The sequence below is a fragment of the Ursus americanus genome, chromosome 21 (genome assembly GCF_024610735.1).
Source record: "Ursus americanus isolate L20-20 chromosome 21, mUrsAme1.1.p, whole genome shotgun sequence".
In the NCBI taxonomy this organism is placed as follows: domain Eukaryota; kingdom Metazoa; phylum Chordata; class Mammalia; order Carnivora; family Ursidae; genus Ursus; species Ursus americanus.
Genome location: NC_142147.1, coordinates 48,565,374 through 48,586,595, shown reverse-complemented (window position 1 = coordinate 48,586,595; position 21,222 = coordinate 48,565,374). Strand labels below are relative to the sequence as shown.

At 58.3% G+C, this 21,222-nt stretch overlaps 1 protein-coding gene across 1 annotated transcript in view; it reads right to left on the bottom strand.

Moving 5' to 3' along the window:
• Positions 1 to 877: 877 nt before the first annotated feature.
• Positions 878 to 21,222, bottom strand: part of PPP5C (protein phosphatase 5 catalytic subunit) — a 21,429-nt gene continuing 1,084 nt past the window's right edge. Inside the window, exons 2-13 of the mRNA XM_045776308.2 lie at positions 15,961 to 16,202; positions 9,247 to 9,394; positions 8,404 to 8,525; positions 6,286 to 6,351; positions 5,860 to 5,958; positions 4,995 to 5,100; positions 4,079 to 4,221; positions 3,834 to 3,921; positions 2,994 to 3,034; positions 2,725 to 2,903; positions 1,579 to 1,660; positions 878 to 1,391 (exon numbers count right to left, since the gene is read on the bottom strand). Of these exons, the coding sequence (XP_045632264.1) occupies positions 1,329 to 1,391; positions 1,579 to 1,660; positions 2,725 to 2,903; positions 2,994 to 3,034; positions 3,834 to 3,921; positions 4,079 to 4,221; positions 4,995 to 5,100; positions 5,860 to 5,958; positions 6,286 to 6,351; positions 8,404 to 8,525; positions 9,247 to 9,394; positions 15,961 to 16,202 (1,379 nt within the window). The 3' untranslated portion in view covers positions 878 to 1,328. The remainder of the gene's footprint in view (positions 1,392 to 1,578; positions 1,661 to 2,724; positions 2,904 to 2,993; positions 3,035 to 3,833; positions 3,922 to 4,078; positions 4,222 to 4,994; positions 5,101 to 5,859; positions 5,959 to 6,285; positions 6,352 to 8,403; positions 8,526 to 9,246; positions 9,395 to 15,960; positions 16,203 to 21,222) is intronic.

The window sequence follows — 21,222 nt, the reverse complement described above, 5'->3', positions numbered from 1 at the left end:
CGCACGAGGCCAGGTCCACGCGCAGGTCTGAAGGCCTCCTCAGGCCACGTCCTTCCCGCAGGGAGGAAATGGACTCGGCACACTGGGATTCACGCCTGTCCTCCTCAGGATACTCTCACCCCCAGGCCATGTCCCCTGGGTTCACACACACCACTGCTGACTGGCTTGAGGGAAAGGACCCTATCGCAGAGCCTCTCCGGATGCCACGGCAGAACGAGGACCGCCATCTCGGGGGAGGGAACCCACAGGGTCAAAGCGCTCACAGGACTCCCCTCTCCTGCTGCTGTCACCTGCCCGTAGACAATACCCCAGGTCTACATCTCCCTGGGAAAAGCTGAGTCTAGAGAAGCTCAATCTTGAAGACAGAAATGTCTCCACAGGGGCAGGGGCAGGCAGAGCAGCCTGGACAGGATTCGATATTAACCTGTTGGAGAACGAAAGAACGGTAGAAAATACCTCTGGTCTTCCCTGGCGGGGGAAATGTCTGCTTCGTTGGGTGCTGCAAGAGCCAGTGTGGGGTCTGCCCCGGCGGACACCGTGAGCGACTGAGGGCACGCGGCAGCCTCAGTGAGAACCTGCCGTCGGGATCGTCAGAGGGAAGCACGAGTCTTTCCAGCTTCCGCTCTGGCCTGGCCTCCCCGGCCCAGCCTGCGCCTTGTTTCCCAGCGTGCGCCCCGGGCCGCGGCTGGGGCTTCTCCCTCCAGTGCCCGCGGAAAGGGCAGACACTGGGGCAGCCTGGCTGGTCAGCCCCGAGCCCAGCCATCCAGCCGGCCCAGCCCCCGGGAGATGGAAGAGGGGTGTGGGGCTTGGCGGCCCCACTACCCCTCCGGATGCTGTAGTCATCCCAATCCCAGCAGCTCCACTGTCTGAGACCAGCTGACTTACAATAATGACTTTATTTTAACATATTTAATTACAGACATAAAATAGCTGGGGAAGGGGGTGAGCCCCAGCCTCGCCCCGTCTCGGGGCCGCCAGGAGGGGGGATGCAGGCGAGGCCTCCCTGATGACCCTCCTTCCGGGGGTCTTCCTATGGCAGGGCCCTATTGCTTCAGGGGGGAGGGGCCATGCAAACGACGGAGGCGGGGAAGCCTCTGGGCCCCACCCACCCCACCCGCTAGGCCTCCCTCCGCAATGCCCGGATGTGCCCCAACCCCAGCCTCTCCACCTTTCTCTTTCTCCAGGGAGCAGACACTCTGGTCAGCTCCCCACCCCCTCTGCAAACCTAAAGGGGAATAAATACAAACTTTACAAAGTAAAAGGGGGTCCAATGTTGCCCTGGGCCGGGCCTGGGGTCACATGGGGAGCAGGCCCTGGGACGCGCCGCCTCACATCATCCCTAACTGCAGCAGCGTGCTGGCGTAGGCCATGGGCTTGACGTCGGGATGAGGCTGGGGAACGAGAGGACAAGGGAGACAGAAATGGGGCAGCTTCAGAGGGAGTCTCTGAGCACCAGATGCAGAGAGCAGCCCTCCCCGCAAGAGCTGTCGGGCACCGTGCCCTGCCCTTGACTAGGCCTCTCAGCCTGGTGCTCCCCAGGCCCAGACCAGAGAACAGGGGACCGTGCGCGTGACTCACCACTGCTGTGAACTGGTGGAACTGGGGCCGCAGGTCGGAGCCCCGGAGGTGGATGTAGGAGGCTTTATTCCCCATCTGGTCACTGTGGGGACAGGGGCAGAGGGGCCTGTCAGGGGTGGGGCAGGGGGAAATGCAAGGAAGGGCTGGGGGGGCGGTGGAGAAGAGACCCAAGGAGGCTGGATGGCAGAAAGTCCAAGAGAAGAGGGAGAGAGCCGGACAGAGCCCATCAGAAACACTGACAGAAAGAGACGGACAGAGATGCTGAGAGCCAGGAGAGGCAGTGTCACAGACACAGATGGACGAAGAGACACAGAAGTGAGAAAGAGGCCAACCCGGGAAAGGCAGGAATCCAGGGGAAAGGAGCCCCCCCCCCACCCCGGAGGCTCAGGTAGGAGGGGGGGGGGATGAGGGGAAGGAGGGTGAAGGTGGGATGGGGGAGCAAGGGGTGTGCAGATGGGGCCAGCAGAGGGCCTTCCTGACCCGACAGGCAGTGGGCACACGAGGCCCCATGGAAGCAGGGCTCTTGCCAAAACCCGAACTCTGATCTGAGCACACCCTGCCTCTCAGCGCCCGGAAACACAGGGGCCAGAGGAACGTGGTGCTTGGCACCCAGAGGATACGGGCAGCCTGGACCAGAGCACAGGCAGCTGCAGGACGGGGGGCCTGGTTTCTTCAACCAAAACCCAGCAAGCAGCAGGGAAGGAGGGACGGGGAACTGGAAGACAAGGAGACTGGGAGTGTGGCCCTCATGTGGGTCCTACTTGGAAGACATCAAACTGAAAAGAGACATTCATGAAAGACGAGGAAAGAGAGTGCTGGGTTCAGGTGGCCTCTTCTGACACCTGACAGCGTGACAGCGTTCTGCTTGTGTAGAGGAGAGTTCTTTCTTCCAGAAACATACGGGGGTGTCAGCACATGAAAAAGGGGAATGCCTGGGGTTTGCTTTAAAAGAGCCCAGGGAGTTGGAACTGCTGAACCTGAATGACGGCCACGTGGGCGTTCCTTACACTATTTTACCTACGCCTGCCTGTCTTTGACATTTTCTTATCATAAAGTTAAGAAAACAAAAACCAAAAAAAACCCCACAGCACAAAAAACAGTGGGTGGGGAAGAGAAGCCCAGACCAGTGGGGTAGGCGGGACCCACCAGTAGTTGGGGGCGGAGAAGACGGTGACACAGCGGCCGCCGTGCGCCACCTCGTAGCCCTCGGCCTTGACCTCATGGCTGCGGATGATGTAGTCCAGGTGGTTCTCCTCCAGGAAGGCCTTGGTGACATCAGGGCCAAACTGGCAGCTCACGCCCCGCTTGCTGACCGAGCGTCCGTTCTGGGGAGACAGGGAACTCAGGGTGCTGACCGCCCCACCCCTCTCTGCCCGCAGCCCACACCTGCCGGCCACAGCCCTGTGCACACTGACCTGCGGCTGTGGGTCTGACCAGAGCAGGTCGCACATGGGACCTGGGAGGGGAGGAGAGGGCACGTCAGGGACTGGCCCACCCCACGGCACGGTAGGGGTGGGGGCTGGACAGGGCATCCCTGAGCAGGGGCCCGTGAAGTGGGGTTCTGAGCCCCATGACCTCCCCTCCAGACCCGTTCAATGTATTCTGGCCCCACAACGGGAGGAACTTTTAACAGCGCAGCTCAGATCACACCCCTCTGCTGCTCAGAGCCTGCTGTGGCTCCCACCGCCCTAGGGACAAAGCTCATGCTATCCACCAGGCCTGTGAGGCTCTGCAGGGTCTGGCCCCATCCACCCCTTTAAAAAGAACATCCCTGCTCACCCCCAAACCACTGGCCTGCCAGCTCTTCCTCCCACCTGCGAAGCTCACCCTGACGTGGGACCCCCTGTGCTTGCCTGGGACGTTCTTCTGTGAGGCAGGTGCCTCCTTCCCCACCAGCTCTAACGTGGTGTCCCTAGGCATCCCAGCCACCCCTCTGGGCCCCGTGCCACACTTCCCACAGCTGTGTGTGTGCGTGCGCATGTGTGAGTACTCTCTGTCTGTGCTCGTGGCTACAGCAGGAGCCCTGATATGCCGCTCTCCGGGCTCAGCGGCTGAACTCACAGGTACATGATCGGTGCGCGCTCCCCATGGTGAACACGAACGCTCCCTCGCCAGCACAGGCCCGTGAGGGAGGTGCGCCAACCCAAGTTACAGGTGAGGACACGGAAGCCCACCTGGGGCAGGGCCACCCCTCTCCGCTGGAGATGCTGCAGCCCTGGGAGGGAAGGGGCTGCCACCCGGCCCGCCCCGGTCACCTGAATCTGGGGGCTGCCGGTTCCGCTCGATCTTCCGGATATCGTCTAGGGTGACGCCGTCCTCACTGAACAAGCCCCCGTGCATGATCTGGGGTGCGGGGAGGGGGGGGCGACAGCTGTGTGAGTGGAGGCGCCGGCCACACCCCAACCCTCCGACTTGCTTCATCAGCACATCTGCCCACATGCAGTCCCCGTGGGTGCGGGGTGGGGGTGGGGGGTCCGCAGGGTCCTGGCACCGCCCTCACCAGCACTTTGCCGTTGATACACTGGGCCAGCGGGAGCCACTCGAACACCTCGCTGAAGAGTTCGTACATCTGGGCTGTGTATTTGGCCTTCACCTCACCCTCGAAGCCATAGATCTGGTTCATGTTGTCCGTCTCGTGGTTGCCTGGCCAGCAGCAGGATGGAGAGAAGCCTCAGACCCCCTGCCTGGGCACCCCCGGGGCCCACGTCCGGGAACCCAGGGTGGACTGCCCAGCAGCCCCAAGCCAACAACATTCACGCATCAGCTGGCTGGCCCCTCACAGAAACCCGACGAGGTGCAGACTGTTCTCAGTCTCTTTTCTGGAGGAAAAAACAGTCTGAGAGGCACACGTTGGGTGAGTCCCCAAGGCGCAGGCCTGGTCCAGCCCCGAGCGACCATGGCTGTGTCCCTTGCCCCTTCGGGCCCTGGGCTCCTGTGTGGAGAAGCTGCGTGCCTTCCAGGCTAGAAGGACCAAGGAGGGGGCAAGCCTTAACAAAAAAACAGGCCCACTGTGGAACACCTATTGTGGGCTGGCCCTGTGCTGTGCCTCCAACTTCCCCCGCACAACCTCGTTCTTCCCGCCCGCGGCTCCTGGGGTCTGCAGGAGACAAGGAAGCTGCCCAGGCCCCGTCTGCCGGAGCCAGTTCTTCAGTACCCCCTACGGGGAAGCCCGCAGCACGTGGTTACTGAGCACCTACCACGGGCCAAGCACTGCTGCGTGAACCCCCTGAACCTAGCCACAAACCTGGCAGGCCCCCGGGAGTCCCCAGCCCAGCCCACCACCCCCACTCCCTCCTCCTCCTCATCTCTCCATCTCTCCATGGACAGCCACCCCCCACCCCCGGGCCCCGGTTCCCTGGCGAGCTCATCTTGCACAAGGCCACATTGACCCTAAACCCTGCTGCCGCCCAGCTCACCTCGAAGTAGGTGAAAGTGATCTGGGTACAGGAGCTTAAAGCCAAACAGGGTGAGGATCACTTCTACGGAGAAGGAGCCGCGGTCCACAAAGTCGCCATTAAATATCTGCTCTGCTAAGGAAAACGAGGGGGGCGGGCATTGCCTTCTTCCCCAGACTCTTCATGTCCCACAGCTCCTGCCAGTTCCTCCCTAGGGGTGGGGGTGTCAGCAGGGCTGGGGGTCTGTGCTGCTGTCACTCCTTGCTGTTTGGCTCTGGCCTGGCAGCTGGGCCTCTCCGAGCTCAGCAGGACAGTGCTGACATCCCCAACCTCGCCTGTTTCTTGGCAACAGATGGTGAACGGGGACATGGGGTGGTCAGCTTGCTCTGCTTCCCCCCCCCCCGAAATACAAGCCCTAAAGCCACGGAACACAGACCCTCCCACCCAATACTGCACAGGCCTGGAGGTGGCCATTTATCAAGCAACGGTCGTAACCTCAGCAAATACTTATACAGCTCTGACTGTGGGCCACTCGCCTCTTCACGACTGTTGCAACGATCCGATGAGGCAGACCCTACGACACCCATTTTGCAAACGAGGAATTCTGAGGCCCGAGAGAAGAGGTAGCGCTCTTAACAGCAGCCTCATCTGAAGATGAAGAGAGGCTGGGGCCCAGAGAGACTGAGCCACCTGCCCAGGTCACACAGCATGAGGGGACGGGCCCCGGCCTATCTGGTGCCTGCTGGCCACTCCACCCACATCCCTGTGCCCGAGCAACTGCTCCAGCTTCTCCCTTTGCGGGTCCACGCTCTGCTCGCTGGTGGGGGCGCCTCTCTCAAAGCCCAGTGGAGGAACAGGGAGGGTGTGCTCTTCTGAGGAAGGATACATAGGGGTTGGTCTCCGAGGGTAAACCATTGAGCTCAAATATGTTGAGGAGGTCATAGAACTGGCCATGAGTGTCCCCGCACACCGTAATCTTCTCTGTCTGGAAGAAAAGAGGCCACCGGAGAGGGAGGGGCCCAGAGAGAGACGTGGGGAGGGGGCAGAGGTGAGGGGAGGGGCAAGAGGTCATGGCAGACCGAGAAGAAGCATGCAAAAGACATAGGCAGGGAACACAGAAATGAAGGGGGTGGGACAGAGACCAGGAGGCCAGGAAAGGGGAGGGACATCCGGGGGAGAGGCATGGGGTGGGGGGGAGAGGAAAGGCAGACCAAGCCAGGTGGGTCTGTGAGTTTTCTGAGCTCCACAGCCCCTTCCCAGCCGGGAAGCCCCCCACCCCTGGCCCATCCACACACCGCCCCACGGCGCGCACCTCTTTGAGCGTGGTCTCCACGAGCGTGCTCAGCTTGGAGAGGGCCTCTTTGACCTGTACCAGGATCTGGAAGGCAGGGCGGGCTGTGAGAGAGGCTGGAGGGCGGGCCTGCCGCCCATTCTGAGCCCCGGGGAGCCTGGGCTGACCAGGAGACACTGCTGCATGGAGGGTGAGGGAGAGGCCGGGAGGGGAGAGGAATGAATGGGCAGGGGAGGCCAGATGAGTGAGTGCTGGCAGGAGCCACAGGCGGCCCCCAAGCTGTGACCCCAGCGGCCTCTGTGGCATTTCAACACCGGGATTATTTCACGTGAAAACCGAGATTCTGGGTTCCCCTAAAAATAATCAGCATCATGAAGAAACATGGGTGAATCCAGATTTGGAACATTTTCTAACACAACTGGCCTGGACGTGTCTACATGTGTCACGGAAGAGTCTCCCCGAAAGGGCATGAGACTGTTCTAGATGAAAGAAGATAAAAACGCAACATTTAATCTTTCAACGGATTCTGGATTTTTAAAACAAACAAACGCAAAAAACAAAACCGCAAAATAGCTACAAAGGACGTTTTTGGGAGAACTAGGGGAAACTAAAGTATCTGTCTGGAAATGTAAATAATACTAGTTTTTGCTAAGAGAAGACCGAAGATGACCTCGATGTTGTCATATATATTTGACAATGTTTCCAGATTTTGCAGACGGCCTGTGGACTGTTTGCATCAGGCAGTATTAATTTCTAAGGGGAGACACCCAAACTGTGGTCATACAGGAGAATGTCCTGTTTTTAGGAGATACAGGTAATGATGCGATGTCTTTCTGGTTCAGGAAAAGAAATGAGGAAAGAAAGCGCACAGTGTGTATGCACGCACACAGGTGTGTAAAAAGTGAAGATAAATGTGTCAAAATGTTAACAACGGGCGCATCTGGGTGAGGGGGCATGGATGTTAGCTGTACTGTTCTTTCGATGTTTCTGTAGCTTTGACAATTTTCAAAATAAAAAGTTGGGGGGGGGACCAAAGTATTAAAAAAAAAAAAAAAAAAGTAGAAGATGTCCACATCTGGTCGGAATGGAGGTTATAAAAGACTGTCACTCTTGCCCTAATGACAACAAGCCCCAAACCCACAAAATAGAATCTCATGAAAACCAATGGAGAGCCGAGGGTGCTCGCAAAGAAAGCTAAATCCATCAACTGTAGCAGCGACAGGCCTTTCCTTGGGGCTTCCCAGCCGCACGGCAGGAGGGCCGGAGGCCAAGAGGCTCCGCGAGGCCCAAAGTGAAGGTGGCCAGCAAAGCGCTCGGCCGGGTGTGGGCTGGTGACGGCGGAGAGCCCACAGCAGCCCCCGCCACCGTACGCCTCTGCTCTCACCTGCCAACCTGCTCACGCTGCCGTCGCAGAAAGCGAGATGTGTGTGTGTGTGTGTGTGTGTGTGTGTGGCCTCCCGAGGCACCAGAGTGGGGGTACAGAACTCCCTCAGCAGCCCGAAAATCTGGCCATGGGGCTGACCATCAGAGAGCGCTCCCACAGTTCCAGAAGCTGGAGACGTTACAACATAAAGACATCCCTGGGATCCTGCCAGGGCTGACTCCAGTCTGAAAACACCGCGAGCCAGGGGAGAACTCCAGCAAGAGCTGTGCGCAGCTGCAGATGGGACGGGCAGGGCCCCTCACGCTGGAGGCCTGGTGGGAGCCAGGGCTGCCATCTTCGCGCAGGGCTCTTACTTAGCTCAGTCTCTACTGTTCTTTTACACAAAATGTCTGGCAGACGATAAAAAACGATGAGACACACGAAGAATAGACAACAGAAGTAGACCCAGAGATGACCCAGATGGTGGAATCACCAGAGACTTTAAAATAACTATGATAAATGTGTAAAATATCTAGTGGAAAAGACAACATGCAGGAACATATGGGGCAGGGAGATGAAAACTATTAATAAAAGGAACTAGATGGAAATGCCAGAAGTGAAAGCGCAGCGTCAGAAATAAAGCCTCCTCTGCGCAGTGCTCGGCATGGGGGCCGCCCCTCCCCCTGACCTGCCTTCGGGGCGGCATCTGGGCGCGGCCAGCGCCTCGATGCTCTCCAGGACTCCCAGGTGCGTGCAGCACCTGACAGATGCGTTACCTGGTAGGCGCATTTCCGGTGCAGCTTCTTCTGGTCCTTGTACCACTGCATGAGCTCCTTCATGAAGGTGATTGTCACTTTGCCATCCTCGAGCTTGGGCCCGCTGTACTCGTCCTCGATGGCTGGTGTGCGAATGGGGAGCAGGGGCGAGAGTCAGTGGCCACAGCCACCGTGGGGGGTGGCTGGCTACCGGGCACAGGGCGAGAGGAAGGTGGAGGGAAAAGGTCCTGCTCCCCAGCTAGGTCCTTTCCCTGCCCACTCCTCCTGTTCGGGCCAGCTCTGCTGACCTCTCTGTCCAGTGGGCCCCCCTCTTCCAGCACCCTCTTTCCCACTGCCTCCTTGGTTTGACAGCACTTAGCAGAGCTAATTCATTTGTTGGCTTGTTAAGCATCTCTCTCCCTACCAGGGCATCAGCTCGATGAGAGAGAGACTATTTTATTCTCAGCTGCATCCCCAGTGCCTGGAACAGGGTTTGGCACATAGCAGGTGCTCAGGAATTACCTGCAGCACAAAGGACTGAATGACCTGGAGGACCTAGACAAACCCCACAGGGAGGCCCCAGAGGGCTGCACTGGGCGGTACAGATGCAGGTAGGGAGCTAGGCCCCGGTGGGGGGTAGGAGGGGCTCACCCACCTCGCCTGACCTGGGGAATGCGAGCCCCAGCGTGGGACCGTGGGGTTCCCAGGAACGCAGGCAGAGGAGCAACAGACAGCGGCCAGGGGACCGGGACCCAAGGCCGCCCCCACCGCCACTCCCCAGTGCGCGTGGGGAATGGAGAGGGCCCATGCAAGGATGTGGAATGTTCGGGGCTGGGCGTGGTGGGGCACCCAGGCTTGACTCACTCATGCTCTCGATGTCCAGCGAGTCCACCACGGAACGCTTGTGTTCATCGCCTGCAATGGCCCGCTCAAAGGCCTTCTGCTTCACGATCTTGTTGCACTCCTGGTACTTCATTTTGGCATCCTTGTCGTGGGGCTTCACCTTCACCACCTGGGCAGGTGGGCAGAGGGACGGAGGGGAGGAAGGAAGGAAAGAGGCATCAATGCCCAGGCACAGCCGGCCTGGGGCAAAGGAGCAGGCAGAAGAGGGAACGCCACGGCTGCGCTGGGTCTGCCTGGCCCTGGGCGCCACGAACCTGGAAGCCAGACCACCGGCCTCCAGGCACTAGCGGCGCGACCCTGCACTTTCTCACCTCCACACAACAGTCTGTGCATCCCATTGCCCAAAACTGGGCAAGGAGAGCTGCCCACACAGGCCTGTCCTGAGGTTTGGTAAACACTGTTAACCCAAGCAAGCGGGATTTCTTACAAAAATCCTAGCTCTGTCGTTAGAGTAAGTCTCCCAGCTTCAGAGCACGTGTTCCGCTTGGAGCTCCTTGTGGGGACCCCAGCAGGCTGAGGCTTGCTCTACTGACGTGATGATCAATACCAAGGGGGGGGTGGGATGCAGAGGAAAGGGTGGGCTGGGTCCACAGTCACAAGGAACAGTCCAGACTCAACAGAACCAATGCCCTGCTGGATAACCTGGACTCCCTGGGCCTCCATTTTCTCATCTATAAAAGTGGGGGGGTCACATATGACAGGCTCCACTGGCAGGGCCGTGGGGAAGCACAAGTAACGAACAAAGGTGTCCCCTCGGTCTCCAACTCTGAAAGGCAGCAGAGACTGTGGGCAGAGGCAGGCCGCCTGGGTTCAAACCCCAGCTCCAGCAGTCCTCAGCCGAGTAACCGCGGGGAAGCGTCTCTGCGGGAGGGAAGTGGTCAGAGCCTGAGCCTCCGAGGGCGGCTGTGGGCATCCCGGCAGAGAACTTGCACAGAGCGTGCGCAGCGGCGCCGGCAGGAGCAAAGTCCGCACAGGCGGTGGCTGCACCTCATGGCCCTTTCACGGGCCGCTGTGCTTGAAACGGGCTCACATGCAAACAAGCACCAGGCCTGTGACTTGGAGGCACAGTAAGTTCTCAATAAAAGGAGCCCGTCCCCCCCCCCCCCCCCGCCTTCTACAAACTCTGATCTTCCCGGTTCGGAAGCAGAGAGGGCTCTGCCACTTCCTTACTGCCTCACCTTCAGCGAGAACATTACCACCACCCTCCCCGTGCCTCAGTTTCCTTATCTGTAATTGTAATTGCTATGAGTGGACCCTGCCTGACCTGCCCACACTGTGGGTTGCCCGAGGAGTAGGTCCCAGAGCTGGCCCTCAAGTGCGGGGATGCCACCACCCCTGGGGAAAGGCTGGCAGCAGGAGTCAGAAGCCTGTGCAGAGGCACTTGCTAACCCCCGCGGATCATGGGGGCTCCTCCCCGGTGCGCAAACCCAGGAGATGGCAGGAAGCTGGGGCGTGGCAGGCGCTGGCTTCCTCCCTGTCTGGGCAGGCTCGGGCTCCGGCAGCCTGCCAGGAGGCTCCACCTGGGGTGTGAGTGTGGTGTGAGGCTCGGGAGGGAGGCGGCCCCAGACATCCCCTGGAGTCCTTCCCAACAGGGAGAGGGTATGAGTCCACACCCTGGGATCAAGTCCAAACCGCCACTCCGCCTGGCCCACACGGGCCTGCCCACCCCTCTGCTTTCTGTTTGCCCAGCACAGCCCAGCCAGACCAAACCCGCAAGTCCCATGTGCCAGCTCCCGTCACCTTGCACAGGCTGCCCCAGGCCTAGAACACCTCATTTCCACCTCCAACTCCTTTCTAGCTCCTCCTCCTCCAGCTGTCAGAGCCACTGTCCCCTCCTCCGGGAGCATCCCCACCCCCCAGGCTGGGTCAGGCATCCCTCTGTGCTCCCACAAGCCCTGGGGCTCACCTGCCTCAGCCCTAAGCACGGCTGAAGGTGAGTGTCTCCCCGCTGGAAGGTGGCCCCACGAGGGTGAGGCTGTGGCTATGTCCCAGAGGAAGGATGAACCACTGAGCATTTCCTCCGGCCAGTCCCCTGTTCTCAGAGCCCCCAGGGCAGGTGGAGGATGGGGACGAACACTAGCAAGGCCGGGAAAAGAGGAGCAGTAACAACACACGGCTCGTTTTCAGAGCGCTCACCATGCGTCTGGTGTCGTCGTACGCACTGAACCTGCTCGTTTTATCCTCCAAGCAGCTCTGTTGGGTGTTACCACAATCCCCACTTGACGGATAAGGAAACTGAGGCTCAGAGACATGAGGTAGAGAAACTGAGGCCCGAGAAGCCAGGATTCCGTTTTCTCCCTGCCTAGGATCTTGCCTTCCACCACACACACTGGGCGGTGCCCCCTCCCCACTGCCAACCGTCCCCGTCCTGAGCCCCCCTCAGCTCCTAGGAAGAGGGCAGGGTGCCAGCACCCCAGAGGATGGCCTGTCAGGGACTGGCAGCCAGCGAGTGCTCATCCAGACCTGGCAGCGGTGGCGCCTGCCACTACGACTCACTACAACTCACTACAGGCTGGGAAGGGGGAAGTGGCCCTGCTGGGCCCCCCTGCTCTGGGGGAAGGTCATTTGCTCCAGACTGGAGGGGCCTGGTGAGTCAGAACTCAATGCTGGACTTGTCTTCAGAAAGTCGTATGTGGGCTGTATCATGGTCCGGATCCCGACCCCATATGGCGTCTATGTGGTTACTGGGGAAACCGGAGCATGCTCTCACTCTTCACTTCTCACAGCCCACGTGAAGTCACCATGCCCCAGAGAAGCAGTTTCGACAAGAGCCATTCAGCTGGGAGCGCTCACGGGCAAGACACGAAGCTCAAACTGATGGAACAGTAACCCGGGTTCACGAGCCCTCATGTGACGCCGTGGGGGCCGCCTGTGTGTGGTGACTGGGCAATGCCACAGGGGACGCAACGCCCCCAGGAGGTCTGAGTGGCACTGGTACTTACAGTATCCCGCTGCGGCAGCAGAACCTCTGGTCACCCCAGTGGAGGCATAGAGACCGTCGATGGCCTCTCGTAAGTTTGGGTCAGATTTGGCCACCAAACGAGTTGCCCAAACTTGCCTACAAGCATGACGAGATGCGGCCTGGACAGCGGCCAGGCCCGTCCGAGGCACACAGACAGTGGGAGAGGAGCCGGGTCTGGGGCAGGCACCACACAGTGACAGTCTCAAGCATGACAGCAGAGTTGTCACCCTCCAGGGTGAGACACTCTAGTGATTTAATTTAGCTGTGCCAAGACGCCCTGTCCGCTGCGTACGGCCGGTGGTCAGGAGCCTGACTCGGGTACCAGCCTGTCACTTCCTGGCTGTGGGACCTCGAGGGAGCGAACCACAACCTGGGCCTCAGTTTCTTCATCTGTAAATCGGGGATAAGGACAGGCCCCATGGCCCAGGGTTGGTGTGAAGACTACCAGCTACTAGGGCACGAGGGTCACCGTCACGCCCGGCCCATGGTGAGTGCCGTATGACGCATCAGCTACAGCTACTTCTGGAACCATGGGGTAGCCGTTCCTTACGTGTACGGGCGCTGTGCGGGCTTGCAAGGCTGGATGATGCTGGAAGAAGAAACCCAAATGCAAACCCTATTATAAACCAAACCTCCAAAACCTGAGGTGGGGAGCGCAGAAGGAGCCCCCTGGATCCAGCTTGGGCCCAAATGACCAGCGACGTTCCAACCACAAACAGGAAAGAACAGGGCAGGGGCGGAGGGGTCCTCTGAGAATAGGACCCCAAAAAAGGGACAAGGAATCCTGGAGCAAGGGTCCCTCTGAAAGGATTAACTTGGAGGTGAGAGGGATGGGGGGGTGGGGTTCAACGTGGACACACGGAAAAGGGAGACCAGTTCCTACTGAGGCCCCTGGAGAGGCCACAGGCTCTCCCCCCAGGCATCCCCCCTCCGGAGAAACGGCAGTGAGTGCTAAGTGGGGGCAGGCCCCACTCTCAATGGACTAACCTCATTTATTCCTCGCAAGAACACTCTGAGGCAGGCCCCCGTGTTCTCCCCCTTGTACGGATGCGGACGCTGAGGGCAGAAAGCCAAGCACCCCGAGCTGCCCAGCCCACGGCTGGGTGTCCTGATTGTGCTGCCAGCGCCAACTCCTACATTAGTGACCTTGAGGCCTTTGATTATGACTCACGGTAATGAAAGATACGTTTTATACCACACGCCCATATTCACATACATGAGAAACATTTTCTCACATACACACTTCCTCCAGACGAACTGCTTTCTTCTTCTCTAGTCTGAGGAAGACAGAGGTGTTGGTGTCAAACCACTAAACCGACTTCACGGCCCACTAACAGTCCCAAGACGGGACTCCAGGGTCCAGTCCCAACTCTGCCAGGAGACCCTGGAGGAGGGGTTTCCCCCGCCGGACCTCTCCTTCCTGCCTGTACGATGGACTGAACCCACTCGTGTAGAGCTCACAACAGAGCGAGGCCCACAGTGAGCGTGCAGATGAGGACACTAAGGCCAAGAAAGCAAAGACCCTTCAACTAAAGGCAGAGCCTCAGGCCTGTGTTCATCCAGGCCCGGTCACATCTTGGCCCTGCCTCCACGGGAGCCGCGATCTAAGACGGGGCCGGAAGCTCTAGCGGGTCTCAAGGCACCTCTGGAAGGGGGGAGGGCAGCAGGTAGGGACTCTGGAGGGGGAGCTGCCCGCTGCTCACAGAGCCTGACGAAACGTGTCGGAGTGGAGAAGCGGACAGCGTGAAGGCCTGGGGGGGACCCACACGGGCAAGGATCCTGGGCTCACGTGGGGACTCCCCGCTGCTCCTGGCGAAGCCTCCACAGGGAAATAGGCTGTGACAATTTAAATGCTGAGTGTGGTCTGACCTCAGGTTCATTCCCGAAGGGCTGCAGACCCCTGCCACCAGCCTTCCACGGCATCCCAAAGGCCTGGGAAGACGTTCAGATGTGATTAAGCCCGCAACATGGCTGGAGCCGACCGTCTCAGCCCCATGCAGTAGGTGCGGTTAGGCTGCTGCCTGACCGGGGGCCAGAGCCGTGAGCAGAAGGGGTCTTTACCCGGGAAAGGCTGTCCTACAGCTCCAGGCATGGTGAAGACCCTGCCACGGAGCTGTGCTCAGCTCGTCGGCCCTCTGCCCTGCCCCGTCTCCTCTAGGCCTCTCCCTGCACTGGGAGCCCTGCAGAAACACCCTGCTCCTGTCCAAGCCCAAGGGCCCTCCTGGGTTACTCATTAATGGACCCTTCGCCCCAATGACCTCTACTCACACCACAGCCACCCCGGTGGTGGCCACTCCTCTCGCTGCTATGATGAGCACACCAGGGGACAGTAAGGGGAGGTCAGGTTGGGGAACAGCTTGGGACCTGAAGCTCCTAAGGACTGTCCTGCTGTTCCTTCCCCCATCCTCCCAGGTGTCACCCCGCTCCCTCCTCCATTTTGCCTCCCAGTCTCTAAATCACCGCCTCCTCCATGCCCCTGCCCCCACCCTGACACAGGTGTCCCCTGGCCGAGGGCTTGGCTCAAGACTTCACTTGGCCTGAAACCCACCCTCCACCCCAGGCCAGCAGCCACTCCCTCCCACTGCAGTGTGTGGCTCTCAGCCCCCTAGGCACCCCTCGCCGCACAACAGAAGCTGCTCAGAGCCCGGTGGTGAATGAGACAAAAGGAGGGAGGACGGGGGCCTATGGGAGAGGCAGAATAGTAATGCAACACATTCTGACTGAGCCCCTGTTGGTGCCAAGTAATGACCCAATGAACAGAACAAGCCAACCCCTCCTCTTAGGGTCTCTGAAGCAGGACACAGGTGCTGGGGGTTCAAATCCCAGCTCTGCCGCTTGCCAGCCACATGTTGACAGTGACTTAACTCCCTGGGCCTCAGACTCCTCATCTGCACAATGGGGTTAATTACCGGACCCCCCCACAGGGCTGCCACAATGAATCGTTCCACCAGTCCGCAGGGAGGGCACGGGACAGGCCTGGCAGGAACGCATGTGCCCTGATGTCCTCCCTCCTATGGTGACCATCAGAGCAAATCACGGGGATGGGAGTGGCAGATGAGCGGGTGAACTAGGGACTTGCCGGGCTCTAGGTCCCCTCCCTCATCTCCTCATCACGACACATGCCCCGTCTGCTGCCCTCTACAGCATATGGGCCTGTTCTGCATTCTTCCAAGCACATGTCCTCGCCCGCAATGACTGCCTACTCTAGGTTATGGGTTTGGGTTTTGCCTTCCTCCAAACTAGAGCTCCACTGGAAGACGGGTTGTGTGGCCCGTGGTCACCAAGAGTGACAAAAACCCCAGCAGTGCGTTGTCACAGGGCACGGGCCAGGCACTGGTCTGAACGCTTGAAAAGCAGAGACTCGTTTATTCTTCATGGCAGCCTTTAGAGGCAGCTCTTGGTGTTCTCCCCATTTCATGCTGTGGAACAGGAGCCACAGAGAGGCCAGGTAACTTGTCCAGGGTCACCAAGCAAGGGATGGCACACCTGGGATGTGAACCCACAAAGTGTGCTCCAGGCCAAGGGGCCTCTTGGGCATTTATCTGTCGGATGGGTGAAGGGTGGATGAACGTGCAGATGGCCTCCTGGCATCCTTCCCCCCGCCAGCCACACACCCTGAGGCCGTCCTTCCCCAGGCCGCCACATCTGGCCCTAGGTGGCATCCACCGGGCTCAGGTGCCGGGAGGCGGCCCACTCCCCGAGGCCCAGCTCACCGTCTCGTAGTCACGTAGGGCGGCCCGGAACTTGCCCAGTGCCATGTTGCTGGCGGCCCGGCGGTAGTAGCCCTTAATGTACTTCTTGTCGATCTCAATGGCCCGTGTGGCGTCGGCCAGCGCGTAGCCATAGCACTCGGTGCGCAGGTAGGCCAGGCTGCGGTTGCCATAGTAGATGGCATTGCTGGGGTTCAGCTCGATGGCCTGGCTGTAGAATTTGATCGCATTCTCGTAGTCCTTGGCTGTGGAGATGGAGGAGATGGCATGAGGCAGGGCTGCTGCCACCCAGTAAGAATGGGCCCTAGGCTGGGTACTGGCCCAGTCTTCCCGTTCACTGATGGGGAAACCGAGGTCCGCAGCTGAGCTCAGAAATGTCTACTCAGCCTGTCCCCTCTTCCCTGTCCCAAGTGTCCCACACTTTGTCTCCTCAGGTTCAAATCCCCAGGACTCAAAGTCACCTCCACACACCCACCCAGCCATTGCCCCTTAAGGCCCCAACCTGGGCGGTACTTCTTCCAGAACTTCAGGAGGGTCTTCCTCCAGTCCCATGGCCCGGAGAAGATATATTTGAGTACCAGAGCTCAGATGTTGTGAATCAGCAGATGTGAGTCTGCCCTTGGTTGTCCAGCAAAGCAAGTAAACAAGCCCAAAGAGGGGGCCCAACAGGAGAATAGGAAGTGGGAAAGGAGAAGGAATCTACTTAGGCCTCAAGGAGAAGGGGACATACCAGCAGAGACCCAAAAGCAGCAACAAACTGGAGAAGAGAAAAAGCATTTCCAACAGAAGGAACAGGAGGTGCAAAGGCCCTGGGGCGGAGAGGGAAGGGGTGTGCTGCCAGCACAAGCCTTGTGTTCCAAGACTAATGAGAGGCTGGTGTGGCTGGGGTGGAGGAGCGGGAGGATGGAAGGGGGTAAGGGCAGGGAGGCTGGCGAGACAGATCCCGAAGGCCACAGCACGGTGTGGACACTGAGGTTCTAAGTGTAGAGCAGCAGGATGTGTCACCTGGCCACGGAGAAAAGGTTCATTTTATTTGAAATGAGCTATGGCTGTGCCCTGCACTTTACATCTTGACCCATGGAATCCTCACATCTCCATGGCATAGGCACCGTCTGGTGCTCAATTTACAGATGAGCCACGGAGGTCTTGTTCAAGGTCAGACACCCAGTCTGTATCTGCAGAGCCAGGCTTGGACCCCTCCCATGGGCCATTCGATCGGCAGGAGGCTAAGGCTTGCCTGATTTGGGGCACCATGACGTGCCAAGTGCCATGTGGGGCTCTTGGTACATGAATCCCTTCCCTGAACCCTCACAATACCCCCGAGGACAGCTGCATTAGCCCCATTTTCCAGATGAGGGTACTGAGGCTCAATGAGGAAAAGCCCATGCTTGAGGTCACAAAGCAAGTGGTAAGCAGGAATGAGACCCACACACTCCCATTCTTACTCTCCATGCCGGGTGGCCCCTGAGAGGGAGGCTAGCACAAAGGCGGGGGGCCTGGACCAAATCCCTGGCTCCACCTCTTATTTGCCGGTGCCTTTGGGTAACTTACGTACCCCCTCTGCACCTGAGTTTGAGACTCCTTCTCTTAGCACTCGGCCTAAAATGGAAGTCTTGCTCTAACTCCCACCTTTTCTCCAGCGCCAAAGGATAAACCATGGCTTTCCTTTGTTTTGTTTGCTTATAATCCATTCCCGCAATTTGAACCTAAGCCCTGTGAGGGCCAGGGCCCATCTGTCTTACTTCTCTGAGCCCTGCCCTGTCTGAAGACCCAGTACTCCCTCTGCCCTACCCTTCTGGAGCTCACAGTCCAGGAGGACGGACACACACACACACGCACACACACAGTCCAGGCACTGACGACACAGACTGTTTAGCACAGGGACAGACCAAGAGGATACCACAGCAGGAGACCTGAAAGGTGACAAAGAGTGAGTCAGGTGAAGAAAACAGAAGAGGGTTCCAGGTTCCAAGAAAAGTTCTTCAATGAATAAAGGAAGGAAGGAAGACAGAGACAGACAGACTGATACTAGGAAAAGGAGAAGTCAGGTCCTGAGGAAATGGCCAGGAACAATGTAACAACTCCCCCTGCAGCCTAACACCTGGCAATCTTTCAAATGGCTCCCCTATCCCCTCTTTCGGGAAGACCTCCTCGACCCCCAGGCTGAGTCAGGCACTCCTTCGGGCTACCCTACCCCAGCCCTCCTCGTTCCAGGTTTGTCACCGTTAGGTATGAGTGTGTCTCTTCAGGACTGGGAGCCCCGGAGAGCAGACCCAGGACTTCCCAGAAACGAGCAAGGGCAGAACCAGCCAGCCTAAGTCTGATGGACCCTCCCTGGAATGCCAGCACCTTCGAGGACTACCTCCAGCCTCCTGGCTGCATTCCAGAGGCGAGCTGGCCAGCTCTCTCGATGGCTGAGGTGTTACTCAAGTGGCCTTTGGCCTGGGGTGGGGAGCCTGGTGTCTCCGAGCCTGACACCTGGCTCTGCAGATGCTGACCATGAGGCCTCAGGCAAACAGCCTTCCCTCCCTGCATCTCTGCTGGCTCATCTGAAAACGCAGGAATCATGACCGGCCATGCCCTGCCTCCTCGAGCTGTAAGGGCTAAATAAACTCTCATATGGAATGTGGCTACAGCAGAGAAAGCCATCAGCAGATACTTGCAAAAGAAGTGAATACATGACTAACCGAAGAAGAGAACCAGGCAGAGGAAATGGAAGGGGACTGTACTTCACGCATCTACCCGACAACACTGTATCCTGCCCTGTTCTATCTACTTTACAAATACGGGTGCATCTAACACTCGAGACAGTCCCTATTTTAGAGATGAGGACACAAAGGCACAGAGAGGTTAAATCATTTGCCTGGGGGGTCACACAGCAGGTAGGAAAAAGAAACAAGATTTGGATCCAGGCAGCCTGAAGTCTTAACCATGTCTACAAAAGTCTTAGACCGAAGGCCTCTTTGAGGGTTAAATACAACCCCTCCCATTTTACAGAAGGGGGGCAATGAGGCCCAGAGAGAGGGGAAGAGAGCAGAGCAACATCGGGGACCAGGCTCTGAGCTCACGGAGGGAATCCAGCCATGGGGGGGGGGGGAGCTGGCTTCTTCCCCCTGCAGGCTCCAGGTAAGGACTCTGAACACGGGAGCCAAGCACGTGGTGAGGAAGGGGGATATCCGGGCTCTGCTGCTCACATTCTGACCTTGGGCAAGCAGTTTCACTTCTCTGAGCCTCAGCTTCCTCTGTAAAACAAACAGGGCTGCTCCTACCCACCTCCCAGTGCCGCGGGGAAGATTAAGCAAAGTGGTGTACCTGGCCACCACAGAGGCTCAATTAAGGAGAGCTGTAATTATTCTTTTTATTGTTATTCCCACAGCCCCCGAGGCTGGGGCTCTGTGCCTGCCACTGCCTGCCAGACAGTGAGGGGCCTGGACCAGGAGCTTTCTCCTCTGTGCCAGCTCAATGCGACCACCTCTGGCTGCCTGCCCAGCCTCAGGGGTTCTGAGTGCCCAGGTCCTGGGGGGCAGGCCCCCCCCCCAATGGCTTACCGTTTCCCAGAATTCTTACCTCGCCTCAGCATCAACCCTCATACTTGCTGCTCTTCCCCAGCCCCATTTCAGGGACAGCCCCACCTTCGTCGCCATCCCCAAGCTGGAGACCGTGCCTTGTCCTGCACACGGCTCCTGATCCTTCAACCCCCCAAAGCAAGGCAGTGGCCACGTTCTGTCAAGTCAGCCCCCTGAACATCTCAGCTCTATTCATCCACTTCCATCCCTACGGCCCCGCCCTGCCCGGGTCTGGCCTTCATCCTGTTCAGCCCAGGTTCCTGCCTCAGCCTCCTCCTTGCTCTCCCAGCCTCCAGTCCTGCCCCTCTGCAGGGGTCTGGCTAAAGCACAAACCTGATCCTGACCTTCCCTTTCTCAGAACTATCCATGGCTGCCCAGAGTCCACAGCAGAAAGCTCAGGCTCCTCCCTTGCCTCTTACACTCCAGCCCCACTCACTTCCTCGGTGCCAGGCTCTGCTCATCTTTGCCAGGATAGGCCTTTGCCATCCTGTTCTTTCTGCCTGGCATTCCCTCCTCCCTCTCTCCAGCCCTCATTTCCTCTCCGAAACATTTCTTGAGTTGGTTTCTGTCTCCGGTCAGCAATGCCAAAACCTCTCACCCGTCCACTATCCTGGTCTCCTTCCTGGCTCTAGCTCTGCCCTGCATCCAATCTCAGCCAGGAGGCTGGGGGATCTTACCATGCCTCCCCACCACTCTGAGGATGACATCCATACTCCCTGACCCGGCCTCCAAGGCTCCACCTCCAGCCTCATCCCTCACTGGACCTACCTCCTTGTTGCTGTAGCTTGACCAAATGTTCCCACTCTGAATCCCCCTGTGCTCCCACTGAAGACCAACTGAAGGCTGCTAAGGTTCTAGATTACTCCCCTGCTCCCTTCTCCCGTCTCTCCTGCAGGATCAATTCCAGTTCTCTATCGGACCAGGCTCTTGGACTCTTCCATCCTTTTTTTAAAAAAAAAAAAAAAAAAAAAGCAGCTCCCCCTCCCCATTTCTCCACTCCTTTTTAGGACCAAAATACTCAAACCACTTTGTCAACATTTGCTGTCTCCACTTCCTCACTTCCTGTCCACTCTTGGTTGTCCTCCTAGCTGACTACCACCTTCATTGTTCCCCACAAACAGCTCTTGTAAACTGCCCTTGTTAAGGCTATCACCAACATTCATGGAGCCAAATCCATTGTTCAATGCTCAGTGCTCACCCTGGCAGCACCCGACCCAAGGCAGAGCCCTCTCCTAGAAGCACTCTCTTCTCTCATCTTTCCTGACACCTTTCCCAACTTTCCTTCCACTTCACTGACTCCTCCTCCTCAACCTCTTGTTCTTTTCTAAACATTAGAACTCCTCAAGGTTCTGGCCCCTCCTATCTCTGTATGACCTCATCCATTCCCAGGTGTTCTATTCCATTTATAGGCTGACCGTGCCCAAATTCCTCTCCTTGGAGCTCCAGATTGGCCCATCTATCTACTCAATGTCTCCTCTTGGAATAAAATCCAAACTAGTTTTGCAGCGACTTATGGAGACCCTACCTGGTCTGGCCCCTGTTCTAAACTCATCTTGTATCAGTCTCCCTGCTAACTTGCTAAAGTTTCAGCCGTGCCAGTCTATCATTTCCTACCTCAGGGCCTTTGCACATGTGGCCGCACCCACCTGGAACACTCCTTTGTGATTCTTCTCCACTCAAATGCCTTCCCTGACCACGC